Genomic DNA, 17,087 nt, shown 5'->3' with positions numbered 1-17,087 from the left:
GATTCCCAGAACTTACATGGCATTTCACACCTGGCTGTAACTCCAGTCTAGGGATCCACCCTGGGATTCATAATGAATTCCAAGACAGCCAGAGCTACTTAGTGAGACCCTATCTCAAAGGGAGGGGATCCGTTTTTACTATACATTTAAATTATTTTTATTATTTTGTTAGGCAGGGCAGGTGTTGGAGGGTGATGACATGTGGGAGTCAGAGGACAAGTTTGTGTTCTCTCTCTCTCTCTCTCTCTTTCTCTTCATAAGTCCCTTATGATCAAATTGAAGTTGTCAGGCTTTTAGAAGCAAGTGTTTTGCCTACTGAGACAATTCACCAGTCCCCATGTATGATATTTTATAAAATAAACCATTCAACTAACGATACATATGTGTACATGCTAAACAGGTGCATGTGTACACTGACATTATTGCTATTCGGGGGCTACTTTCTCTATGTACTAGCCCCACGATGCACATTTTTTCTTTTTCATACTTTAGCCAGACACCGAACACACCAGGAAACAATTTCAAGTTAATCGTCTGGGGATACTGGCTGTCTTCCATCCTTACTCCTTTACTTACGCTCTTCCTGCGTTTCCATTTCTCCCATGCCCCCTTTTCTGTGTCCTTCTCTGCTTCTTTGTTTCCTTCAGCATCTAAGGCTTAGATGCTGTGGGTTCTCTGTTCTCACTCCTAGGGCCTACCTGTCACCTACCCCAGAAGCTGAAGCCTCAGTGGCTACCTTCATTTTCTAGGGCTCCTCTGATCAAGGGAGGGAACTCCACCCATGCTCAGGTCAGTGACTTCTCTCCATCTGAATGGACAGGATTTATGCACAAAACGCGCACCTCTGGCCCTGACCAGGTATACCCCCTTCCCCTAAGGGGCAACCTGTTCCAGGAGAGGCCCTTTCTGCGCCCATGTCCTTGCCAGTCTTAGTCCCCCAGTTGATTCCTGGGCCCACTGCAAAGATGGACCTGGTGGGCCCCAGTCCTTGTCTCAGAGCCTGGGAGATCTCGGCCTTCCCTGCGCTCTCCCTGGCTCTGTCACTGCGGAGAAAAGGGGGCTGCGGCCATGCGAGGCGCGGGTGCAGACCGAGCCGCTCCTCCTGCCCGCAGGGGGCGCTGAGGGGCCGCCGTTGGTTTTGGGGGGTTGTGGCCTGGGGTCCGGGAGGAGCGGGTGCCCGCTTCATCGCCGGGGAGCGTGGGCGTCGCCGGGGCCAAGGCCCAGGCTAGGCGTGTCCGCGCTGGCCATGGCCGGACCCGCTCGGGTAAGGGCCCCCGCGGACCGGGCTCAGGGCGGGGGCGGGACCGCGGGCTGCGCGTGCGGCGGCGTGGGGACCCCAACAAAGCCGGGTCCGCGCGGCGACCGCCGGCGCCGCCGACAGCAGCGGCTTCGCAGCCTTCTGTCACGAGCCGAGCCTTCGGGGTTTGGGTTTCCGAAGGTTTGCAGTGGTATCCTGCGGGGTTTACGAGGTCATAATTTAGCCGCAGACTGGCGTTCATTGCGTTCACGTTGTGTGTGAGGAAGGACCCCATGCCAGGAGGGTAGGAAAGGGCTGTAAAATCTGCATGGAGCTCGCGCCGTTTGATTATTTCGTGTTTTCTTGACATCAGGGAGTAGAGGGAATGGCTGGTTTTTATTATGCTCTTCTAACTGCTCTATTAAGCATTCTTGATTATTAAATAAGGCAGAGATAACTAATTTTAAAACACCCTGTTCTTTCTCAACGAATGTACCTTTTTTTTTTTTTCAGGATTACATATACAAAACATAGGCAGTGCATTTATAAACAGAATTTTGAGTAAATGAGAGCTGGCCATTTCTGTAGATAGAAAAATAAACAATAAAATGTTCTTCCATAAATCCTTTTCAGTTTCATGAAATGACAGATATTGGTGAATTTATTAAAAATAGATAATAAAGCTCAGTTGCAAAAGATACAATAGTTTTTTCTAATCCACAGGGTATGTTCTCCAACCTCCAGTGGATGCATAAAATGGAGTATTGTAGGAGCGCTAATGTAATACTTTACTGTCTTAACCAAGCACCTACCGTACACTATTGCTGTGGAACTCTTGCAGTTTAAATTATGACGGCAAAACTGGCATGACGTTGCTGTTGTATCATCGTCACAATTTCACAGGTTGAGGGTTCACTCTTGCTACAAATTCTGGCGACTTCAGCGTAGAAAAATTCTTTGAAGGTGGGAAAGTGGGAAACTTCCACTTTTCTCCTAAATGAAACACTTTGAAGTTGGACCTGGCACTGGGGAGGCAGAAGCAGGAGAATTGCTGCCAGATTTGGGCCAGTCAGACCTGGGGCATGAGACCTTGTCTCAAAAGCCAAAACAAAGTACAACTTTACAGCTTTTCTTTGACATTTTTATCTGAATTACCACAATACATACTCTTTCACTTTGGTGGCATCATTAAGAAAAGTAAGGGTGTACAAGCACACTCTGATATAGAAGAGTAGCGGATAATTTTTTGTATGGGCTGTGTTTTCTTAGCTGATAACCACTAGCACACCTCCTGAAATTGTTACAATCAAAACTGTCTCCAGGCTTTGCTTATGTCCCATGGAGGGCAAATTGTGGATGAGAACCATTAACCTCGTATTTCTCACAGGAGAAACTGCACATAAACAAATATGAAATTTTCATTTGTTTTTCCTTAATACATTAGCCATGTTAGTATAAATTAGTGGGTTTGTTTTTGCTTTTGGTTTTTGAAACAGGGTGTCCTGGAACTCACTTTGTAGGCCAGGCTGGCCTGGAATCCAGAGATCTACCTGCTTCTGCCTCCTGAGTGCTGGGATTAAAGGCGTTCGTTACTACACCCGACACAAAATTATTGTTTTAAAATAAATACTATAACACAAGTAACTTGCATTTAGTTAAAATATTGGATTTTGCCAGGTAATGGTGGTACATGCCTTTAATCCTAGCACTCAGGAGGCAGAGGCAGGCAGATCTCTCTGATTTCGAGGCTAGCCTGGTCTTTAGAGTCCAGGACATCCAGGGCAGAGAAACCCTGTCTCAAATAAAATTGAAATAATACATACTTTAGTAGCCATAGAAAACAAACACATGCCAATAACAAATGGAGCTAAAATAGGTTTTAAAGAAATAAGAAATCAGGTGTAGGGTTATAGTCAGATAGCAAGAGTTGTTGGTTTTTGTTTGTTTGTTTGTCTCTCTGTGTAGTTTTGGTGCCTGTCCTGGATCTCACTCTGTAGATCAGGCTGGCCTCAAACTCACAGAGATCTGCCTGACTCTACCTCCCGAGTGCTGGGATTAAAGGCGTGTGCCACTGCTGCCCAGTTTACAAGAGTATCTCCCCCCACATCCCCAGAGCTGAGGACCAAACCCAGGGCCTTGCCCAATGAGCTAAATTCCCCAACCCGCAAGAGTATTTTCAACTAACAAATATAATTTGCATGGTTCTAATTATGAACTGCAACTATTTTTCTAGTCAACCATAGTAAACACAAATACTAAATAGTTTTGAGCTAGGGATATCACTCATGGGTAGAGAAGTTGCCTAGCATGTGCAAGGTCCTGGGTTCAGTCACACACACACACACACACACACACACACACACACACACACTCACTTTAAAAATCAGGTTGTCTATACCCTCTCACTATTAATACTCCAGTTTAGGCTTTATTCTATGAAAGTAAAAGTCCTGATCCATAAGGAAACCCATCAGAGCATTGTTTGTAATTTACCATAAGGAAACCCATCAGAGCATTGTTTGTAATTTACCATAAGGAAACCCATCAGAGCATTGTTTGTAATTTACCATAGAGGGGAGGCCAAGCACGGTGTCATTTGTCTTTAATCCCAGCACTAGAGACAGAGGGCGGTAGATCTCTGTGAGATCTAGGTCAGTCCTGGTCTACGTAGCACGTGTCTTAAAACAAATACATAAAATTGACAGAGAAGAAAGAAGCAGTGTGTGTCTGGCCCATTAACGGGCTCTGTCTCCTTGTGGAATACGATGTCATTATGCAATTTGCTCCAGTGTGAGTTGGCTTCCTTGTATTGGTCTGAACAAATGGCCATGACACATCAAGTGATTGAGGTTTCACACTGATTTGGTTTCATGTTTGTAAAGAACTTACTATCCCGTGCATACAGATGTATAGTTTGAAGCTATATATGAGATGGATGTCGTGGTGATAGCAGAGCATAGAGTAGAGGAAACAAACCATTTTGTTTATTTAATTAAAATGTTTCCTTCATTTTTATTTTATGTATATGCGTGTTTTGTCTGCATGTGTGTCTGTGCACCATGTGTGTGCACCATGTATGTGCAGTATCCGTGGGGAACAGAAGAGGGCATTAGGTTCCCTGGGACTGGACGGATAGGTTGTGAGCTACTATGTGGGAGCTGGGAATTAAACCTGGGCCCTTAGGAGGAGCATCCAGTGCTCTTGACTGCTGAGCCATCTCACCAGCCTACAAATCACTGCCCCTCTCCTCCCACCACAGGGTCTCACTGTGTAGCTCTGGCTGTCCTGGAACCCACTCTATAGACCAAGCTGGCCTCAGACTCACAGAGATCCACCTGCCTCTGCAAATCTCTTTTGTGTAAGAGATTGCTGAATCAAAACAACTGTCCAGTCCACGGGGCTCAACTAAATGATGAGGATGAATTGGAGTCACTTGTAGTGATTGTGACTGTATCTGTATGTCTTTCCCTTCAGTTACCACTGACTTTTGAAGATGTGGCCATTTATTTCTCTGAGCAAGAGTGGCGGCATTTGGAAGCATGGCAGCGGGAACTTTACAAGCATGTCATGAGAACCAATTATGAGACTCTTGTCTCGCTAGGTAAGAAGCTTTTGACTCCTGGGGTGCGTCTTGCAAGTGATCTTCTGAGAGCCCCTTAGGCACTTGATACTCCTGTTAGGTGGCAAGATGGCTTAGGTACTAACCCAGAAAAGCCTGTCATCTCTTTGTTGTTGTGGTTAATAATAAAGTACACATTACCCTTTCTTACTCGGGTAGATGGTACAGGACAGTATTTAAGACAACATGTGATGTCACATAGTCAGAGGTAGCGAAGGCTTATGTTAAAGCTTTTCCCATCATAGTTTACTCTGAGACTGCCTGATTTTCCACTGAGAAGCACACTGCCTCATCCTATAAAGTGTACCTTAACCTAGAAATTGGGTTAAAGCCTGCAAGAAACTAACGGTCTTCTCTGTAGTGTGGTTCTGAAAGACGGCACATTGAGGTGGTGGTTAAGTGTGGCCGACTCTGACTAGGATAATGGATATTTTCCCTTCTTGGGTTCTATCATCATCATCATCATCATCATAATGCATATTTTTCCTTCTTGGGTTCTATCATCATCATCATCATCATCACCATCACCATCATCATCACCATCATCATCATCACCATCATCATCATCATGACCATCGTCATCATCATCATCATCACCATCGTCATCATCATCACCATCATCACCATCATCATCATCACCATCATCATCATCACCATCATCATCACCATCATCATCATCACCATCATGACCATCATCATCATGACCATCATCATCATCACCATCATCATCATCACCATCATCATCATCATCATCATCATCATCACCATCATCATCATCATGACCATCGTCATGGATATTTTCCCTTCTTGGATTCTATCATCATCATCACCATCATCATCACCATCATCATCATCATCATCATCACCATCATCATCATCATCGTCACCATCATCATCACCATCATCATCACCATCATCATCCCTCCTCTTCCTGTGTATGTGATTCTAGAGAGAACATACAGATCTTTGCATGTGCTAGGCAAGGGCTTTACCATTTGAATTAAACTTATACCTCCTTTATAGTTGTTGTTTTTTTAAATTTTTGTTGCTGTTTTATAGTTTTTTGAGATAAGGTCTCACTTACTGTATAGCTGAGGCTGGCCTGGAACTCTCTGTATATCTCAACCTAGCTTCCAGCTCACAATGATCTACTTGCCTTCAGTGCTGGGATTAAAGTGTGTAGCAGTCAGGTGTGGTGGCACACCCTGGTAGGATATGCTGAAGAGACAGAGGCAGGAGGATTATAAATTTGAGGCTAGCCTGGGCTACACATTTGTCAGCATGGTGTTTCACACTTTTTAATCTCAGAACTTGGGAGCCAGAGGCAAATGGATCCCTGAATTTGAGGCCAGCCTGGTCTAGATATTGAATTCTAGGACATGATGGGATACAAAGAGATTATATAAATAAATAAATAAATAAATAAATAAATAAATAAATAAATAAATAAATGGCATGAACCATATGCCTGGCTAATTTTTATTTATCAAATGAATTTTTAAATGAGTCTGGAGCTGGAGAGATGAGTCAGTAGTTCAGTAGTGAAAACACCTGCTTTGGCAGCATGAAAATCTGAATTTGCAGGCTCAGAACCCACTTAAAAAGATGGGTGCAATGGCACATGCCTGTTTATAATCCCACTGATGGGCCAGCTGAGAGGTGAAGACAGGTGGATCCTTAGAAGATTGAAGGCTACCTAGCCTGACATACATGTCAAAAAGTTTGAGGCCAGTGATGGATCCTGTCTCAAAATTTAAAAGGTGGAATGTAACAGGTCTTTCTTTGGACTACCAGCTCCCAAATGACACAGAGACTTTTTATTAATTATGAAAGCTTCGCCTTAGTTTAGGCTTGTTCCCAACTAACTCTTAAAACTTAAATTAACCCACTTATATTAATCTACATACTGTTTCATGGTTTGTTACTTCTCCTCAGTACCATATGTCCATCTTCCTCCGAGTTTGGCTGATGAATCTCCTGCCTCAGATTCAAATCTCTCAAATGTAGCCAGACATTTCTCCCACCCATAGTTCCATAGCTGCTTATAAAGTAAACACTCCGAGGCTTATGTTAATTACAGACTGAATGGCCTATGGCTCAGGCTTCTTGCTAGCTGGTTTTGCTAGCTAGTTTTGCTAGCTAGTTTTTATAGCTTAACTCAACCCACTCCTATTAAGCTATGTCTTATCACACTGCTTTGTGGCATTACCTGTTCTCTCACATCTTGCTTCTCCTAACAGCACCTCACAGCATCTCCATCATTCCACTCTTCTTCATCTGTCTTCAGTTTTAATATACCACCTAACCTTATTCTGCCTCAACATTGGCCAGACAACTTATTTATCAACCAATGAGAGCAACACATATTCACAGTGTACAGAAAGATATCCCACAGCAAGATTCTTTCCCAGAGTTCTTATCTCTTTCTGGAAGTCCTGCATATCCTCTTCTGCTTAGCTATTGGCCATTCAGCTCTTTATTGAACCAATCAGAAGGTGCCTTAGGCAGGTGAGGAAGGACAGAGACACATCTTCACACAGTTTACAAAAAGATTATCCCTACAGTGGAAGGTGTCCTGAGAACCAATACCCAGGGCTATCCCTTGACTTCTACATGCATGCCACATACCTCCCAACATACATACATACAAAATTATCGTAGTTTTTCCCAGGAGCCTGCCCTGAGAAAATTCTTCCCAGAGTCCTGGGGAAGATGCTATGTCTAGTGTGGGGTTTTCTGAGGGAAAAGAATCTATGTACACCTTGCTCTTTCGTCCATTTACTTTATTGCTTTGAGACAAAATTCTATCTACATATCAGCTCTGAACTCACACCCAGCTGCTCTCTGTCCCTTCTTTGTCCTCTCATAGCCCTAGTAATAACTAAACTCTATGTTCTCAATCCTCCACCCCTCCATCCTCCATCTTTACTTCTTCTTTTCCTCTTCTGACCTGATTCAAATCCACCTACAGTCTGCAAAACTTTTCCTTGCTCTTTCTTCCTCATCTGGAGCCATTCTGCCTTATCATCTATAGAAACTGCCTTGTTCCTCTTTCCTCCAGCCATGTGACTCTGCTAGAACCAGGCATTCTCTCCCAGCCACCACTGCACCTGGTAATGCAAAAAACTCTATTGTCCTGAGTCAATAGCTCTGCTATGCTACTAGGCCCGAAGGAAAGGGGTGGTCTGAGCTTCATTTGCACTAGAAACTAAGCTATGCATTTACAGCCTGCCTGTTTCCTAGGCTTTAAAGGGGTGTTACCTAGTAGATCAGCAGTAGGTCTGAGAAGTTTATACTGTTTGCCATATGGCCTGTAGTATATGATCATGCAAGAATTTCATAGCAGAAGACAGCTGATATATTAAAAGCTGAATAACACCAAATATTCCTCGGTAAATGGCTTCCCTCTAGAAGAATTTTTTGACCTTTCTAAGTGTAGCTTTATTATATACAGCTGAATCTCTATGGAAAGCAATTTGGGGACACGTGGTCAAGTTGACACACAGTTATATAGCAGCTCACTTCAATGAATATCAGTTTCTGTGATATTCTTTTTTTTTTTTATTTTGTGTGTTCATGAGTATTTTATCTCTGGAGCTGTAGACAGTTGTAAGCTGCTATTTGGATGCTGGGAACTAAAGCCAAGTCTTCTGGAGGAACAGCTCTCTGTGAGTTTGAGGCCAGCCAGAACTACATACTGAGACATCATCATCATCATCATCATCACAACAACAACAATAATAATAAAGTATTTTCCCATTTGTTTTTGAGTTAAATATAACATCAATAGATATGTGGAGACTATGAAAAGTGGCACAGTTGGTATAACATGTCAGATAGACCAGGAAGTGCTGATAGACAGGTGAATCTATTTGTCAACATCTCATACATTGTTCCAGAAGTAGATTTTGAGGAATTTAAAGTTGATGTACCTTATAACACTCAAACCAAACTACCCTGTCGGACTTCTCTGTACAGATAATGGACTTCCAAAGCCACAGCTCATATCCTGGATTGAGCTTGGAAGAGAGCTCTTCAGCAGCTGGGGAGAAGGACAGAAAGTGGAGAAAGGGATTGGCTCCTCCATAGATGATGTGCACTTTCATCTCGTTACTGCAGAGCCACTGTTAGAGAGTGAGTATGATGAACCTGGTGTCCTAAAGTGGATATTGTGATGCACACTTGCAATCTCTGCACTTGGGAGATGATGAAAGAGGAGGGAGGAGCTCCAAGTCATCCTCACGGCCATAGTGAGTTAGGTCCAGTCTGAACTCTCCGAGACCCTATCTCAAGAAGAAAGAAAGAAACCGTGGTCTTAACCTAAACACATCACATTCTGATTTCTTGTTTTTCTTTCCCTGATCTTTTCTTCCTGTTTGGCTGACCTGAGGCTTGATGTTGCATATATTTTAGAGAAAGGCAGTAAAGCATAGTGGTTAGGCATGTGACTGCTAAAGCCTGAGTCTGATCTCTCCATTTGTTGGTGACTGTCATAGTTACTTTCCTATTATTGTGACAAAACACCATGACCAAGACAACTACTAAACGAAGGCATTTAACTAGGGCTGATGGTTGCAGAGGCCTAGAGTCCATGACTGTCATGACAAGGAGCATGGTAGCAGATAGGCAGGCATGGCGCTGGAGCAGTAACTGAGAACTCACATCTCATCTACAAGCAGAGACAGTGCAAGCTAACTGGGAATGGCATGGGCTTTTGAAATCTCAAAGCCCGCCCCCCAGTGACACACCTCTTCCAATAAGGCCACACCTCCTAATCCTTGCCAAACAGTTCTACCATCTGAGGGCCCTATATTAAAACATATGAGTCTGTGGGGCCGTTCCACTCCAAGAACCTACAGTAGAGTGTTAGAAAGGAGTAATGTATACAGTGCTGAAGTAGTCATTAATGGAAGCTGTTCTCACCACTAGGTGGGAAAGAACAAAGCTGGGATTGGCTTTCCCTATCTTCTTGAGCAAAGCAGTCTTTCAGCTGTGAGCCTCTATATTATCAAAAGAGAAGTAACATACTACTAATATACCATGGCACAGTGCAATAATTAGTATTCCAAAAATGAAGAATTGGGGTATAGCAAGAGTATAGAGGACCGAAGGAAGACCTATATCCAGCAGAGCAAACACTAAGCCCTGCAGGTCCATATCTATCATCTGGGGCTTATGCTAGAATCATTTGGGCTCCATTGGCCTTGGGCAGCTCCATCTCTCTAGCTCTGCCCTTGTAGTACATCTGAACTATCTCTTGGGCCAGCTCCAGTTTGTTCCTGCACTTTTCCAGAGTTTGGGCTTCTCTAACATTCTTGGGTCTGCACTACATCCTAGGTTTTCCCATCCCAGCTTCACACAATGACTTCTCAGACACTCCTTGCAGGGAATCTGACCCTGCCACACATTGCCTGACCTCAGTAGCTTTCTAGAACTATGGTGCAAGCCTTTATCACCTCTTTATTCTTGCATCATTCATGCTGGCAAAACCAGTACTACATGAGCAACACTACCAAGCTCTATTGCCAACTTGAGATGTAGCCTGGCCCCTCTTGACCACATTGACAACAGCCTCTGTGTGCTGACCATATTTCTGTTGGCTCACTGGTCTGCCAGATCCCCAGGAGAATGGCCTATTAAGCTCTATGGTTTTACTTGTTTGAAACTCCATTCTCTTCCACATTCCTCCCACAAACTAGGTCCAAGGGCCTAAAAACCACATGGTCAGATTTATCACAGTAATGACCCCAATCCCCAGTGCCAGTTTTATGTATTTGTTACCTTTGTCATTGTTGGAACCAAATTCCTTACAAGAAGCAAGTTAAGCCGGGCGGTGGTGGTGCACGCCTGTAATCCCAGCACTCGGGAGGCAGAGGCAGGTGGATCTCTGTGAGTTTGAGGCCAGCCTGGTCTACAGAGTGAGTTCCAGGACAGGCTCCAAAGCTACAGAGAGAAACTCTGTCTCAAAAAACAAACAAACAAACAAAAAACAAACAAACAAACAAAAACCAAAAAACAAAAAAAAGAATGAAGGGTTTATTTTGATTCGTGGTTCGCAAGGATACAGTCCATTGTGTGGTGGGAGACCATGGTGACAAGAGTGTTCGGTACCTAGTCAGGAAACAGAAACAGGTGAATGCTTGTGTTCAGCTCTTTCTCTCTTTTTCATTTTATTCAGTTTTATTCAGTCTGGGGCCCCACCCCATGAAATTGTGACATGCATATTCAGGGTGATCCTTCCTTAGTTAATTCGTTTGGAAATCACCCTCATAGATATATCGAGATGTGTATTTCAATGGTGATTCAAAGCCAGTCAAATTGACAATAAAGAGTAGACATCATAAACATCACAGCCAGGGACAAAGAAGCACACAGATAACATATATCTGTGGCAGTTGTTGGGGTTGTGTTAGGATCCTGTTGCCTGCTATCACGTTGTGATTCTAAGACGTGTGATGTTCCTGCAATACTCTTCAACAATATGGGAGATACAGTATGACAGGCACCCTATTAACTCATTCACAACCCTCTCTATGCACTTTTGTTTTCCTGTTTTGTTATGTCTGGTTTTTTGTTTTGTTTTGTTTTGTTTTTAGAGACAGGGTTTCTCTGTGTAGCTTTGCAACTTTCCTGGAACTTGCTTTGGAGACCAGGCTGGCTTCGAACTCACAGAGATCCGCCTGCCTCTGCCTCCTGAGTGCTGGGGTTACAGGTGTGCGCCACCACTGCCTGGCTCTTTTATGTCTGTATTTTATGTACATGGATGTTTTGTCTGCATACCAGAAGAGGCCATCTTGTCCCATGGAAGCACAGTCTTAGACAGTTGTGAGCCTCCATGTGGTTGCTGGGAGTTGAACTCAGGACCTGTAGAAGAGCAGCCAGTGCTCTTAACCACTGAGCCATCTCTCCAGTCCCTTAGATTGATTTATTTGAGTATTTTATATATATGTGTGTATTTTCCTGTTTTTATTTATTTTATTAGGCCAGGCATGGTGGTGCATACCTTTAATCCCAGCACTTGAGAGGCAGAGACAGGCAGATCTCTCTGAATTCGAATCTAGCCTGGACTACATAGCAAGTTCCAGGCCAGCCTGGGCTACATAGAGAGAAGCCCTGTCTCAAAAAGAAATTAATAATTTATTGTATTTATTATTTATGTGTATGGTATATATGCCTGTAGCAGGAATCTTAGCAGGCCTTATTAATAAAAACAAACCCAGAGCCAGGTATTGGGGTGAATGCTGGAAGATCAGAGAAGCAGAACAAGCCACAGCTTCCTCACCTGGCCAATTCCTCAGCTGATCCTGTTTCCTCAGACTGGAAGTTTCTGAGTCCTCATCCAGAATGAATCTCAGATGAACTGTTGCTCAAAAGCCTAAAAGCTAAACCAGCCAAATGCTTCTAATTTCTGGTCCTCATGCCTTACATACCCTTCTGCTTTCTGCCATCATTCCCTGGGATTAAAGGCATGAGTCACCAAGCTTGGCTGTTTCCAATGTGGCCTTGAACACAAAAAGATCCAGGTGGATCTCTGCCTCTGGAATGCTAGGATTAAAGGCGTGTGCTTCCACCGCCTAACCTCTATGTTTAATATTGTGGCTGTTCTGTTCTCTGACCCCAGATAAGTTTATTAGTGTGCACAATATTTGGGGGAACACAATACCACCACATATGTCTGTGTAAGTTTGTATGTTCCATGTGCAAGCAGTGTCCATAGAGGCCAGAAGATAGAGTTGAATCCCATGGAATTGGAACCAACATGTGGGTGCTGGAAACAGAACCTGGGTCCTCTGCAAGAGCAGTCAGTCAGTCCTTTCAAACTACTCATCTGTTTCTTCTGCCCTCTCCCGCACCCCGCCCCTTTTAAAACAGGATAAAGAGCCCCAAACCAGAAGCATTTAGCCTGGCAAGGTTTGCACAGTGGGCAAATGGGACTCATACGTGAGCAGTCAGTTTCCAGGCCTTAGACCTTCCCTTTGAGGCTTAGGTTTTCATCTTTTCACTTTGGTCAGAACATTAACACAGCTCAGTTTAGTTTAGTTTGTGGTTGTCGAACTCATTTTGGTCATGGAGTAGAACCACATATCATGTCTTGTAGTTTAGTGGGAGCAGGATGCTCCTACCACAGGTTGCCTGTTTATGGATCACTTTACTAGTGATGATGACTTTCAGTCATGCCGTAGACAAAAGATTTACTGAATTTTTGTTTTCATTTTCAGGTAGGCAGCAAGCTGTGAAGTCAAGAGGAGTCACATGCTGTTTGCAGTTAAATCCTCTGGAGAGTCAGCATTCCTTTGGGCTTCTTTTAGGAGAAAAGGAAGATGCTTCCCTCGGGCATGACCAAGGTGTCAGTCTTGTAAATGCACAAACACACAGCCTTGGGACTCTACTTTCCACAGTGCACAGTTCCAGTGAGGCTGCCCCAAAAGAAGGACTCTGGAGTCACAGCACTCCAGATCTCCCTGGCTTGCAAAAAGTCACCTCTGGGCAGAGTACCCAACACTCTTGTACTGTCTGTGGGGAAAACTCTTGGGAGGAGAATCACTTAGTGAAGCACAGAAAGGGTCACCCCAAGAACCCATCACGTAGGGTCTGGAAGAAGGTCAGCAGGCAGACTGATTCACAACAGCAGTGGAATTTCTCGTGTCCTGAATGTGGGAAGAGCTTCTGTCTGAAGCAGTATTTGGTGAGACATCTCGATGCCCATACAAAGAAGAGACCACCTCAGTGCCCTACATGCAAAGTGTGCTTCCACCAGGAGCATACCCTTTTCAGCTATCATCTCAAGAACAATTCTTCCCAGCACCCCAAATGTGACAAGAGCTTCCCAATGGGTAGCAATGTTCACCAAAACCAGCAGAGCCAAGAGAGGCCAGCCTCCTGTGGGGAAGACACCATGGTGCCCTCGAGACAGAAGCCGGATCCCAGCCTGGGCTATGGGGGCTGCTGCCACAAGGGTAGCAAACTGAAGGCCCTGCAGTGTGGCTGCAGCCTAGGTGAGGACAAACCCTGCTCATGCACAGAATGTGGCGGTTGCTTCATCTCACGGTCTAAGCAGGACATCCTCTGCAGGGCACACACAGGAGAAAAACCCTTTCGGTGTCCAGAGAGCAACAAGTGCTTCTGCCTGAGAGACCTGCAGAATGTCCACCGCCGTGTGCATGGTGAGGAGAGACGGTTCTCCTGTAGGAAGTGTGGGCAGGGCTTCACTACACATTGTAAACTCACGGTACATACCCGAGACCTCAGTGAGGAGAAATCTTTCTGGTGTACCCAGAAATGTGGAAGGAACTTCAGCCAAAAGGGACAGCTGCTGAGGCACCAGAGGCTTCACCCAGAGGAAAAGCCCTTTCAATGCACAATGTGTGAGTTAGGCTTCCGTCTGAAGAGCAGGTTGAGAGAACGGCCATTCTCCTGCAGCGAGTGTGGCCGTGCCTTCACCCATCAGTGCAAGCTCCGTGAGCATCTCCGAGTGCACAGCGGAGAGAGGCCCTTTCGGTGTCCCGAGTGCCACAAGAGCTTCCGCCTGAAGGGCATCCTGAAGGCCCACCAGCGCACCCACAGCAAGGAGAGGCCGTTCTCTTGCGGGGAGTGTGGCAAGGGCTTTACCAGACAGTCTAAGCTCACAGAGCACTTCCGCGTCCACAGTGGAGAGAGGCCCTTCCAGTGTCTAGAGTGTGACAGGAGCTTTCGCCTAAAGGGGCAGCTGCTTAGCCATCAGCGCCTACACACGGGAGAGAGACCCTTCCAGTGCCCGGAGTGTGGCAAGAGCTATCGTGTGAAGGCCGACATGAAGGCACACCAGCTGCTGCACAGCGGCCAGATGCCATTCTCCTGCCGGTGTGGGAAGGGCTTTGCCAAGCAGTCTAAACTCGTGGAACACATGAGGACACACACAGGAGAGAAGCCTTTTCAGTGTCCCAAGTGTGACAAGAGTTTCCGACTGAAGGCTCAGCTGCTCAGCCACCAGGGCCTGCATACAGGCGAGAGGCCTTTCCATTGCCCCGAATGTGACAAAAACTTCCGGGAAAGGGGTCACATGCTCAGGCACCAGCGCATCCACAGGCCTGAGAGGCCCTTTGCCTGTGGAGACTGTGGGAAAGGTTTCATTTATAAGTCCAAACTGGCTGAGCACATTAGAGTGCACACAAAATCCTGTCAGGTTCCACGTGAGCCTGACATTAAGAAAAGGCTCAGCCAACTGTTTGCAATGATCGAGGCTGACTGGAGTTGAGGCCTCCAAGCTACAGCAGAGCTCATTGCCAGGGTAGTATGAAGAATGGTGGGTAAACCCACTGGAAAGCAGGTTATAGGAAAAGGGGCTCCACTTTTATCAAAAAATATAACAAATGAAAAATGGGATGGAGAATCTTCTTCTTTGAAATACCACCAATTATATTTTCCTTGGTAAAAAGGTGTTTGTACTTCCCACCACTTCAGCTGCATAAATGCAGTTAGTTATAAAAAGCCCTATCTTAAACCAGAAGGAATTCCCTCCAGTACCACTGTCAGAGCTAAAAAGGGAAGTCTGTTTAAAATCAAATCATACTCTGTTCCTTTCAGAGTATGATTCTAAACGGTTAAATCCAGCAAATTTTATTTCTGTCGTGATATGCTTTTGATTCATTTATTTTGAAACCACTAGCAACAAGACGAAGTCTGAATTTCATGTGAATGCTGAAGTTTCTCATCAGGGCCCTTGGTGATTAATGTGTGGTGTACCCTAAGAAAATGCTGATAGGGTTGGGGATTTAGCTCAGGGGCAGAGCGCTTGCCTAACAAGTAAAAGGCCCTGGGTTCGGTCTTTAGCTCAAAAAGAAAGAAAAGAAAAAGGAAAAAAAAAAAAAAAAAAGAAAATGCTGATAGTCTCAGTTGAAGAAACTAAAGACCAAAGGTGTTGAGAATTTTGGATCCAGATCAGGGGTTGAGTTGGTGGGTAGAGATTTGGGAATTCAAGAGTAGAGATGCTACTTGGAGCAGAAGTGAGATTCCCAAGAATGATTGAATATTTAAGCAATTGCCTAAAGCATATGCAGAACACAAAACAGAGGTAACACAATATGTGAATGATTTATAGTCTCAAGTCTTTTTCAACTATAGAAATCAGAAAGGGATTCTTTTAAATTTTCAAATTCTAATATTAGAGAAGGAAACAAAAGCCACCATGCAGTCTCCCCAACATCCTCAGGCCCAGGTGGTGACTTTATTGAGGTTCCTCCCTCCTACCTGCCCAACAGAGTCTAACTATGTAGTCCTGGCTGGCCTGGAATTCACCATGTAGACCAGGTTGGCCTCAACTCACATATATCTACTGCCTCAGTCCCCCATGTTCTGGGATTAAAGGCGTGGGCTACCACATACAACTCACTGGACTTATTCCAGGGCAGGGATTTCTTGCATTGCACTTAACTGAAAAAGCCTAGAAATCCATGTGATGTTCTGTGGATAGGAAATACCTCAAACCAAACCTAACCCCACTACCTAACTAGTTCATCACAGAAAGGGGAAAATGGAGGTTGTTTTTTCAAATATAAAAGAACAGCACAAAGGGGAAAAATGGACAAAACCAAGTGTTCAGTGGAAAAAAATCACAAGCATGGTAACCAGCAGTATCTCAGATGAGACCAAAAGATTGGTAGGAAGGAAATCTTGAGATGAGGAAGATAGACCAATGACAAATAAGTTGTGATTTGGGAGACAAAGAGATGTTTTAGGGACAAAATGGAAACTTCTATCAACTTGAATGCAATTCCTTGGTTTACTCTTTATCAAAACAGGTTTTTGTTGGTTTGTTTTTTAACAATTTTTTATGTGTATGAATGTTTTACCTGCAGGTATGTCTGTGTACCATGTGCATGCCAGGTGCCCACAGAGGCCAGAAGTGGGTGTGGAGTGTGGAGTGTGCTCTGGCTTGGAGTTACGGACTGTTGTGAGCGAGTGCTGCGATTCAAACCCAGGTGGTTGACAAGAGTAGCAAGTGTTCTTAACTGGTGAGCCCTTTCTCAAGCCCCTGCATTGACTAATACCTACCTGTTCTGTGTGCGAGGGCCAGCGCATGCGCCACAGTGCTTGTGTAGAGTTTAGAGGACAACCTCGGGTGCCCATCCTCTTTTCTACCTTGTTTAGTCAGGGCCTCTGTCTGTTTGTCTCTGTGCTGTGTGCTCCCTTAAACTTTAAGGGATTGGCCTGTCTCCGCCTTCTACCTCAGAATAGAAATGCTGGATTACAGAC

At 44.6% G+C, this 17,087-nt stretch overlaps 1 protein-coding gene across 1 annotated transcript; it reads left to right on the top strand.

Annotated features, from left to right (window-relative positions):
• Nucleotides 1-1,159: 1,159 nt before the first annotated feature.
• Znf786 (zinc finger protein 786) lies at nt 1,160-15,626 on the top strand. Its single transcript, XM_036181769.1, has 4 exons — nt 1,160-1,264; nt 4,712-4,838; nt 8,835-8,990; nt 13,076-15,626. The coding sequence occupies exons 1-4, from the start codon at nt 1,247-1,249 to the stop codon at nt 15,088-15,090; spliced, it is 2,316 nt and encodes a 771-aa protein (XP_036037662.1). The 5' UTR covers nt 1,160-1,246; the 3' UTR covers nt 15,091-15,626.
• Nucleotides 15,627-17,087: the final 1,461 nt, after the last annotated feature.

The sequence above is a fragment of the Onychomys torridus genome, chromosome 3 (assembly GCF_903995425.1).
Source record: "Onychomys torridus chromosome 3, mOncTor1.1, whole genome shotgun sequence".
Classification (NCBI taxonomy): Eukaryota; Metazoa; Chordata; class Mammalia; order Rodentia; family Cricetidae; genus Onychomys; species Onychomys torridus.
This window is presented reverse-complemented; position numbering and strand designations above follow the sequence as displayed.